General features: G+C 42.5%; 1 protein-coding gene across 1 annotated transcript in view; it reads left to right on the top strand.

The window, feature by feature from the left end:
• LOC306860209 (disks large homolog 4-like) overlaps positions 1 to 9,432 on the top strand; it is a 51,230-nt gene extending 41,798 nt beyond the window's left edge. The window contains exons 17-24 of the mRNA XM_079401782.1: positions 2,383 to 2,559; positions 2,753 to 2,808; positions 2,898 to 2,945; positions 3,026 to 3,127; positions 4,742 to 4,914; positions 5,006 to 5,118; positions 5,997 to 6,088; positions 8,132 to 9,432. Coding sequence (XP_079257908.1) covers positions 2,383 to 2,559; positions 2,753 to 2,808; positions 2,898 to 2,945; positions 3,026 to 3,127; positions 4,742 to 4,914; positions 5,006 to 5,118; positions 5,997 to 6,088; positions 8,132 to 8,238 — 868 coding nt within the window. The 3' untranslated portion in view covers positions 8,239 to 9,432. The remainder of the gene's footprint in view (positions 1 to 2,382; positions 2,560 to 2,752; positions 2,809 to 2,897; positions 2,946 to 3,025; positions 3,128 to 4,741; positions 4,915 to 5,005; positions 5,119 to 5,996; positions 6,089 to 8,131) is intronic.
• The last annotated feature ends 1,709 nt before the right edge of the window (positions 9,433 to 11,141 follow it).

Below are 11,141 nucleotides of genomic sequence, written 5' to 3'. Positions count from 1 at the left end.
TTCCATACCACACTGAGATGCACTGAGTCAATACACTTTCTATGGTCCCTGAATAGAAAGTTTTCAGGATTGCTGGTGAGACCCTGAATTTCCTCAGCTGTCGCAGATGGTACAGACTTTGCCTGGCTTTCTTAACCTGTGTTTGGATGTGTGTAGTCCAAGTCAGGTTCTCAGAGATGTTTACACCGAGGTACTTGAAGCTACTCACCCTCTCCACAGGGGTCCCACTGATCATAAGAGGAGTGTAGGGCTGCTGCTGTCTCTTCCTAAAGTCCATGATCAGCTCTTTAGTTTTGCTCACATTCAGAGAGAGACAGTTGTCCTGGCACCATGATGTGAGTCTCTCTACCTCATCCAAGTATGCGGTCTCATCGTTGTTGGAGATGAGGCCCAGAACCACAGTATCATCAGCGAATTTGATAATAGATGTGGAGCTATGAGAGGACACGCAGTCATGCGTGTAGAGAGAGTAGAGCAGGGGACTCAGGACACAGCCCTGTGGGGCTCCTATGTTCAGAGTGATGGAGTTTGAGGTGAACTGGCCAACTTTCACCACTTGAGGTCTGCCGGTGAGGAAGTCTTGAATCCAGTCACAGAGTGAGGAGTTTAGGCCGAGGTCTGTGAGTTTAGAAGCCAGCTTGATGGGGACTATAGTGTTGAAAGCTGAGCTATAGTCAATGAATAGCAGCCTTACATAATTCCCATTGTTGCTGTCCAAGTGTGTGAGGGAAGAGTGGAGGACGTGAGAGATGGCATCATCAGTGGATCTGTTTGCGCGATAGGCAAACTGAAGAGGGTCCAAAGTATCAGGGATGGAGGAGCAGATGTGGCTCTTTACAAGTCTCTCAAAAACCTTCATGACTATAGATGTGAGGGCAACTGGGCGATAGTCATTCAGGCAAGAGGGTTTATTGTTCTTTGGCACAGGGATAATAATGGATTTTTTGAATGAGGTGGGAACCACGGAGGTAGCAAGGGACTCATTAAAGATAGACATGAACAAACTAGCGAGCTGATCAGCGCAGGACCTCAGAACACGGCCGGTTATCCCATCAGGTCCGGCTGCTTTCCTGACGTTCACTTTCTTTAGCGCCCTCCGAACCTCATCCTCCGACACGGTGATTACAGGAACGTCCAATATTACATCCCCTTAAGTATTACCAAAGACTATAGCACTTTGGTATTACGGCGCAAGTGATGTGAGGTAGCTTTCATTAGTGCGGTTGCCAGATATCAAGAGTTCAAATCCCCTAATCAGAGCTTCCCTGTTTCAAGGATACATTTTCTGCCCGGTGTTTTGTTTATTTTAAGCAATCTGGCAACCATGCACACGTGCTCGCTCCTCGTTGTGGAATCGCTGCCGCCGATGATCTGAAATCACTGACAAACAAGCTGGAGTTTAGTGATCAAAATGAAAATGCCACTCAACCAGTCTGTGTTCTGTCATGAGAACTCGACTGTATTGTTTGCGATTGTGATAAATGCACTTACTGAATAAATGCACTTACTCAACCGCTGTTGTTTGAACAGAGAAACAGGATATTGCAATTTGGAATTACTATTAGGAATTTCACTGTTATAATATTTTTCATTTGTTTTACCAGTTTTCATAATATAGACAGAGAGAGTGCATAAGTCTTTGGTTTTAATTTATATATATATATTATAGTATGTGTGTGTATATATATATATATATATATATATATATATATATATATATATATATATATATATATATATATATATATATATATATATATGCATGGCGCTAGCAACGCCAAGGTCATGGGTTCGATTCCCAGGGAAAGCAAGAGCTGATAAAATGTAGAAACTGTAACTTGAATGTAGTGTAAGTCGCTTTGGATAAAAGCGTCTGCTAAATGCATAAATGTAAATGTAAATATAAGCCTATAATGAATCATTACACTAGATGAGGTAAAATAAACCATGTATGAGTCCACATTCTATTGATTTGTGCTCATGGTGGTGGATCATCCATAAGGCACATTTCCCCAAATTTGCAAAATTAGCTAAGAAATACCTGTGTTCCAGCAACTAGCTCTCCATCTGAGAGGGTTTTTAGTACCTATGGGAACATAGTTTCATGCCACAGAGCTTCTCTTAAACCAGAGACAGTTCACAGATTTGTGTTGTTAGCTAAAATAATACTTATTCCAGTTTAATTATTTCCCCCAGTTTCACAGTGTAAATTGTCAATTGCATGCACTAAAAAAGTTGATAGAATGCGCGTTCTGTACTTGTTTTGCATTACTTCAGTTAAAGTATAAAATAAAGCTGACTTGACTCCTGAAGTCACACACCTGATGCTGCTGACACTGACTGTGTGTGTGTGTGTGTGTGTGTGTGTGTGTGTGTGTGCAGGGCTCTGTTTGACTATGATAAGACGGCGGACGGTGGCTTCCTGTCGCAGGCGGTGAGTTTCAGGTTTGGAGACGTTCTGCAGGTGTTTGACTGCAGTGATGAGGAGTGGTGGCAGGCCGGAAAACTGACTCCACACGGAGAGCTGGAGGAGACCGGATACATTCCCAGCAAGAGGAGGTGTGTGTGTGTGTGTGTGTGTGTGTGTGTGAGAGAGAGCGAGAGAGTGTGTGTATGAGAGAGAGAGAGTGTGTGTGTGTGTGAGTGAGAGAGTGAATCACCGTGTCAAGTGACTGACAGTGACTCTGAATATGAAACTGAACGTCACCCACAGCAGCTGATCAGGTGTGTGTGTGTGTGTGTGTGTGTGTAGGGTGGAGAGGAAGGAATGGTCCCGTCTGAAGACGCGAGGAAGAGACGCAGTTGGTGGTGAGTGAGTGTGTTTGGCTCTCGTGTGCAGCTCACAGCGGGTCATGTGACGCTGACGCTCCGTGTGTGTGTGTGTGTGTGTGTTTCAGGACGCAGTGAATACATCGTCAGCTATGAGACGGTGATTCAGGCTGAAGGTGAGTCTTGCGTGGCTGGATGACACTGCTGTCAGAGTGTGTTCTGCTGATTGACTGTGATGTCACTTCCTGTTCCACAGTGCAATATGCGCGTCCCGTCATCATCCTCGGACCGAGCAAGGACCGCGTCAATGACGATCTGCTCTCCGAGTTCCCCGACAAGTTCGGCTCCTGCGTCCCCCGTAAGAACCTGGGTTACTTCTGAAAATAGTTACATTTTTGTATTTCTTGTTTTCATTTTCATTTTAGTTACATTTTTGTCATTTTTTTATGTCTATAATTTTTTATTTCATTTTTATTTGTAGTCATTTTAGTACATCCAGTTAAACTAAATCAAAAAGAGAAAAATTGCCTTAGCAACTGGCTAAAGTAGAACAGCAGGGTTTCTGTAGGTCTTTAATAGTCTTAAGATTCACCCTTCCTCAAATATTAAATCAGAGCAGAACGTCTTAAACAAATAAAGTCATGAAATTAATCTCTTCCTCTGTGTTTTTGTTTCCAGTACAAATATCTAAACATCCTGAAATCAAGACACTATTATTTGAAATGAAGATATGAAGTCTTGTTTTCAGAGAAGTTCAACAAAATGAAGTTTATGATTAAACCGAGATCAAATATCTGCCAGTGAGGAATGAAAACATATTTCGCTTTGCATTAAGATGATTTTTCTGACAGATATCTGTTCTTGTTTTAATCATCAACTCGCTTCTTTTTTGTTCAATTTGCTTGATCTTGATTTATGAATCTTTAGACATTTGCTCTGAAAAACAAGACAAAAATACTGAGGAAGAACAGCAGTGTGATCAGAAGGTGCAGTAAAGTTATGTCTGGTCCAAGCTCAGAACAGCTTTACTCAGGAACGATCCTGTTACGGTACAGCGCTGTGAGATCCGGTGACAAGCATGCAAATTCTGCACAGAAATCTGTTATAAACAGATCAAACCCAGAAGCAGGAACACTGGCTATAACCATGCTGTTGTGGCAGAAATAGTCGAATGCTAATACATTATTAATGTCAGAGTTTGTACAGTCTTTTAAGAGAGAAATTCAAGCACTTTTCAGTGACTTTCAAGCATTCACACAGCTATTTCCAGCACGTTAAAGCTCTAAAAACACTTCTGTAAAATAATAATTAAGAAAGAAACCATCAAATGACCACTATAACCAGTAGATGGCAGCAGAGGAGCACTTATTGGCTTATCAGTCATTTATTTATACTTTTTGTTTTATATTTTGAAATGATAAAATCACTATTATAAAATATCAAATCATCAAGAAATTAAATTGTTAAACCTTTGCACTTTTGTGTGTAAGAACTAAGAAAAACAAACTTTTCCATTTGGGACTGAATCACACAAAGTGTTCCTTTTATAATCACTGAAGTTATTGGTCAGTTACATATAATAGCCTACAATAGAAGAATAATAGTACATTTAGAGTAGAATAGCCTATATTAATTTTCTATATAAAAATCTTGCACATTACTGTTGTTAATAAAAGTACTCAAGCTCAGTGCTTTACTGCCAAAAGTGTTTTACCAAAAAATAGAGCAATATTACTAGTAACTGCACTTATTAATGCAAATCATTAGTAATTTTATGATTAAATGATCTTTATTTTGAATACCCACACAACACCGCCCAGCGCTACCAAATCTGCTTCTGGTAGAAGCTCTCAGATGTTAGTCTGGAGCCCTGCACACAGATGATGACCATAAACTGAATGGCGCTCGAGTGTTTGATCTGATTGTATTCTGCACACAAAGACTCACTGAAGAGGCTTCCTGTGTTTGACAGACACGACGCGGCCCCAGCGCGAGTACGAGGTGGACAGCCGCGACTATCACTTCGTGTCGTCACGTGAACAGATGGAGAAAGACATTCAGAGTCACCGGTTCATCGAGGCCGGACAGTACAACAACCACCTGTACGGCACCAGCGTCCAGAGCGTCAGACAGGTGGCAGAACAGGTGAGAGACGCCCCGAGAAACCGTCTTTTTGAACCGTTTTGAACCGAGTAACGGTTTATGTGTGTGTGTGTGTGTGTGTGTGTGTTTGCAGCAGGGGAAACACTGTATCCTGGATGTTTCAGCGAATGCAGTGAGGAGGTTACAGGCCGCCCAACTTCACCCCATCGCCATCTTTATACGACCCTCATCCCTGCAGAACATACTGTGAGTGTGTGTTTGTGTGGGAGTGAGTCTGAGAGTGTGTGTGTGTGTGTGTGTGTGCGTGTGCGTGCGTGCGTGCGTGCGTGTGTGTGTGTGCGTGTGCATGCGTGTGTCAATGAGTCTTAGTGCGCGAGTGAGTCTGTGTGTGTGTGTGTGTGTGTGTGTGTGTGTGTATGTGTGCGTGTGTGTGTGTGTGCGTGTGCGTGTGTCAATGAGTCTTAGTGCGCGAGTGAGTCTGTGTGTGTGTGTGTGTGTGTGTGTGTGTGTGTGTGTGTGTGTGTGCGTGTGTCAATGAGTCTTAGTGTGTGTGTGTGTGTGTGTGTGTGTGTGTGTGTGCGTGTGTCAATGAGTCTTAGTGCGTGAGTGAGTCTGTGTGTGTGTGTGTGTGTGCGTGTGTCAATGAGTCTTAGTGCGTAAGTGAGTCTGTGTGTGTGTGTGCGTGTGTCAATGAGTCTTAGTGCGTAAGTGAGTCTGTGTGTGTGTGTGTGTGCGTGTGTCAATGAGTCTTAGTGCGTGAGTGAGTCTGTGTGTGTGTGTGTGTGTGTGTGTGTGTGTGTGTGTGTGTGTGCGTGTGTCAATGAGTCTTAGTGCGTAAGTGAGTCTGTGTGTGTGTGTGTGTGTGTGTGTGTGTGTGTGTGCGTGTGTGTGCGTGTGTCAATGAGTCTTAGTGTGTGTGTGTGTGTGTGTGTGTGTGTGTGTGTGTGTGCGTGTCAATGAGTCTTAGTGCGTGAGTGAGTCTGTGTGTGTGTGTGTGTGCGTGTGTCAATGAGTCTTAGTGCGTAAGTGAGTCTGTGTGTGTGTGTGTGTGTGTGTGGTGTGTGTAACGCTGTCACGGTCAGTTGACACGGTGTAACGTTTGTAGCGGCTGTGTCTGATTTCAGAGACATTAACAAGCGTCTGACGGAGGAACAGGCCCGAAGAGCTTTAGACAGAGCCATCAAACTGGAGCAGGACTTCATCGAATGCTTCTCAGGTGAAACATCATCACAGATCATATGGAAATCAGCTCTGATGTGATTGGTTAACCTCTCTGTCAGGGCTTGATCTTCCAGAGCATTTGCATGACTACCAGCCTTGAGTGACGGTCTTATTAACCAATAGAGTGAGAGCACCTCCGTTCTCCCCGATCAGCACTGCTCTAGCCAACTGCGTAAACACCCACCGTTTAAAAAGGGTCAGATCGAAAGTTAGGCAAATTAAAACTAAAGAGAAACGTATGTAACTTTAGCTTCAAAATGACAGACAATGAATAAAAAGGTCATTTGCAAGAGCTTATCAAGAGCTCCCTTATCGGTTCTGCTTTCAGTACTGGAGAATAAAAGATACATTTTTAGATGTTTTTATTAGTAGGCTACATGAACGTTATCTTACACATTTTATCTCCCAACAGATTAATTTGAAATAAGTTTATAATGCATGTTGGCTAATTCAGAGGACCGCACACACAGCCCGTGTCTCTGAACGCTTCTCATAGTCGCTCCGCTCTGTGTCTCCCGGACGAGCCGCTGCGTAGCCTGTCTCGTAATGCTCTTTATACTCGCGGTCTCGCGCCCGGTTCTGCTGCGCAAGTCTCTCACGAGCACATCTGGTAATATAGACGAGGCCTGACGCACGCGCACAACCTGTGTCCACTCGATCGCGTTTGAAACGAAGGTAAATGAAGTCTAACTGCTTGTTAATTTCACTCGGATGAAATGAAACATTCAGCACATTTCCCACTTGTTCTTAAAATCTCAAATACTTAAAAATGAATGATTCAGCCTGTGTAACATGTAATACTTTAATAACTGACTAAAGAAATACAGTTCTTTATTTATAAAAAATAAACAAATCTTTCCTGTGAAATTCAGTAATTCTGTAAAAGTCTAACACCATTATAATCTTCCCTGCAGGAACCCCCCCCCCCCCCCCCCCCCCATCTTACACTGTGGTCAGATGAACTCTAACGCCGGTGTTCAGATGATTTGTGCTACCCTGGCAGATTAATCAGATGGTAGCAGAATTCATTGGATTGCGACTAGAGTTCACAGCATTTCACTCGCTGGACGCCTCAGCAGCACATTTGTATAGTCTGTACTACTGATTCCTGATTGGTTGACAGCAAATTTCAAATATTAAATGGAACAATAAAAAAACATTATTAACCGGTTAATGGCCATTTCAAATTTTCGATTCTGTTCAGAACTACAAGATTTGATTTAGTTTCTGTTTCCGTTCCTTGAAGCGGTTCAGAGCCCTGCTCTCTGTGCACTGGCATGAACCTCAAAGCAGGCCTATTTACGTGCTATAGTTTCTATTAATATTTAGAATTAATATTTTTCATATTAGTTAGAATTTGAGTCATTTTCTTGTGGCTTTTTGTCATTTTTATTAGTTTCTTCTTTCAAGAAGCCTATAACGTTTTCAATATTTTGATTTAGTTATTTTCACGTTCCTTTTTCACTGTAGTATTTATTTGGACGTTTTAGTCATTTTGTTGTGTGGTTTTTGGCATTTTATTAGTTTTCAGTACATATTAGTATTATTAATCTTTTCAATTAATTTTTTCAATTTCACATGATCTGTTTTCATTTAAATTTTAGTTGAAGTTTTATATTTTTCTTGTTTTATTACATAGTTTTTTTTTACATGTTCCATTTTAATTTTAGTTAAAGACTTAGTAATTTTTTGTGAGGTTTTGTAATTTTCATTAGTTTTCCATTTTTAGTCTTTTATTAATTTTTATTTCAGTTTTAGTTATTTTAGTTTTTGTTAAGCTAGATAGAAATTAATATATTACCTTGGAAATTACATTTTTTAAATTAAAAAAGTAAAAATAGTGTAAGTAAATAAAATAATTTTTTTATTTTTTATTTCAAGTAACATGAATGTTTGTCTATGGTTTTATTTTTAGTTATCGATAACCCTGCATCAGATCGTATTATCACACAAGATCAAGACTAGTTTTAGTGTGATCGTGTCTTTAAAGGGTTTATAATGTTTGTGTGTGTGTGTGCGTGTGTGTGTGTGCGTGCAGCGATCGTGGAGGGCGACAGCTTCGAGGAGATCTACCATCGCGTGAAGTCTGTGATCAAGGAGCAGTCTGGACCGTATATCTGGATCCCAGCGCGAGAGAGACTGTAAACACACACACACAAACACACTCATGCGTGTGAGGACTTACAGCAGGGGCTCATGGGAGTCTCTGGGTGTGTGTGTGTGTGTGAAGGTCAGTTCACTGCGTCCGGCGTGCTGAAGCTCGTGTCTCGGGATGATCTTCAGATTCACGCCTACAGCTCATTACATCATGTAAATATGCGTCTGTGCGCAGAGGACGCTTACCTCATCGCCATGGCAACGGTTCATCGTGGGGTCAGAAGTGAAAACACCACAGCGCTGTGTGAACTAGCCTTAACGTGAGTGTGTGTGTGTGTGCGCATGTGTGTGTGAGCGAGCCGCTGCTACTGATGATGATGATGATGATGATGAAGGCGATCTGTGGGTTGTTTCCATGGTGATTGTGAGCTCAGTGAGTGTAACACAGTGTCTGAGGCAATATAGACATGAGCACTGAGCACTTTACTAGCACACACACACACACACACTCTGACATGCGTGTGTGTGGCTCATTGTGAAGATGTGTCTCTATAGGGCTACTGTTTACATACAATACACACTTTAACCTGCACAGGGAGAGAAACGCATGTGTGTGAGAGTGTATGTTTGTGACTGTGTGTGTGTGTGTGTGTGCGCGCGTATCTGTGTCTGTGTGTGTGTGCGTGTGTGTGCGCGTGTCTGTGTGTTTGTGTGTGTGTGTGTGTGTGTGTGTGTGCGCGCGTATCTGTGTCTGTGTGTGTGTGTGTGTGCGTGTGTCTGTGTGTTTGTGTGTGTGTTGAGTATTATTATTATTATTATTAATATAATTAATATTCTACAGCTGTACATACAGATTCAGATTATCTGAACCAATGGGGCTTTAAACACATGAACACTGCACTTCTCTGAGCCAAAACTACCCACAATCCACCTCTCTGCCCATACAAACACACTGACGTCACGCTGTGCTCACGCCAACATCCACACGACCCATAATGCACTGCGCTCAGTCCACAACATTCAACCAAAGTGTTTTTCTGCTTTAGTTTGTGTGATTATGATGTTTGAGTTCGCTTTGTCATTTCAGACTCATGTTCACACTCTTACAGACGCATTTAAACCGGCGACGCGACACGACGGCCGCTCTGTATAATGTGAAATAAATGGATTAATAAATATATTTCCTGTTGTAAACTAGCTACAATACTGAGATGATGATTCATTAAACTGTTTTAATAATTCCTCAGGCTCTCGCGTGTTTCTGTGTTTACAGGTGGAACTGAGAATATTCATCATCTCAAGGTATGTGTGTGTGTGTGTTTGAGAGAGAGAGAGAGAGAGTGTGTGTGTGTGTTTGAGAGAGAGAGAGAGTGTGTGTGTGTGTTTGAGAGAGAGAGAGAGTGTGTGTGTGTGTTTGAGAGAGAGAGAGAGAGAGTGTGTGTGTGTGTGTGTGTGTGTGTGTGTGTGTGTGTATGAGTGTGTAACACCTGGTGAATGAGCACAGGGGTCAGAGTTGAATCTGTTTGTGTCATAATCTTTACAGCCACTAGAGGTCACAATAACAACACACACACACTCTCTCAAACACACACATACACACTGATCATGATGTGTGTGTCTGTTTGTAATGTAACAATCATCTGAATGTTCTCAGAATGTTACATTTAAATGTTCAATATGTGAGATCTCAGTTCTTCATGAAGTGTGTGTGTGTGTAGGGCAGTCAGACAGATGCAGGCAGAGGTCGTCAGAAGTTGAGCGGAGATCATCACTCAGACAATAAACACATTGAGATGTGTGTGTGTGTGTGGGTCGTTTGTCAGCAGTACTGAGTGAGTGAGTGACACTAATGACCTGTGATGAGCATACACACACACACACACACACATGAGATTTAACCTCCAGCTCCAGACATGCATGTTCTCTCACCAGCACTGGTGTCACATGACCAGTGATGTCACGAGTGAGGCACGCGGATCAGCTAGCATCTTCACTGGAGCCAGACAGGAAGTGGAGCGTTCCATTCGGAGCGTGAGGCGGGGGTCGGGAGCCGAGGTGAGGCGCACTGATGTCATCGGGGCCCCGAGAGCGGGTGTGGCACTCACAACCATCTCCGTGGCGACCCCTGGGGGCCCCTAGTGTGAGTGTGTGTGCCTTTATTCAGGGTTAATGTGTGTCACTGCTCTTATTACACACACTCTGATATACGAGCCTTGCGAGTATCTACATGTGTCATCAGCAGATGTGAGATGTTCCACATAAACAACAGAAACAAATGAAGACGAGAACAGAAACTGCACAGAATAATTCACCCAGAAACAAACATGCTCCTCAGGTCATCAGAGATCAGGATGAGTGTGTTTCTTCATCAGGTTTGTAGAAATGTGTCTCTGCATCAGTGTCTCAGCAATGGATGCTCTGCAGTGAATGGGTGCCGTCAGAATGAGAGTCCAAACAGCTGATAAAAACATCACAATAATCCACACCACTCCAGTCCATCAGTTAACATCTGGAGAAGACAAAAACTTTAAAGTTTAGAGCTGTTTTGTCTTGTAAACACTGCTTGATCTGTGCAGATTTCTCTCCTGATTCAGACCAGAACACTTTCACTGGAGGAAGAGTTATTATGGTCTTAATGCTGGATTAGTTTGAGCTTTAGTCTTCTCCAGATGTTAACTGATGGACTGGAGTGGTGTGGATTATTGTGATGTTTTTATCAGCTGTTTGGACTCTCATTCTGACGGCACCCATTCACTGCAGAGCATCCATTGCTGAGACACTGATGCAGAGACACATTTCTACAAACCTGATGAACAAACACACTCATCCTGACCTCTGATGACCTGAGGAGAAGAAAATTGTAGTTTTTGGCTGAACTATAGTTTAAGTGCTGGCTGTGTGTTTGAGTCCTGAGCTGATTGTGGTGTTTGGTTCAGTGTTTGAGGGTCTTC

The sequence above is a fragment of the Barbus barbus genome (assembly GCF_936440315.1).
Source record: "Barbus barbus genome assembly, chromosome: 41".
In the NCBI taxonomy this organism is placed as follows: domain Eukaryota; kingdom Metazoa; phylum Chordata; class Actinopteri; order Cypriniformes; family Cyprinidae; genus Barbus; species Barbus barbus.
This window is presented reverse-complemented; position numbering and strand designations above follow the sequence as displayed.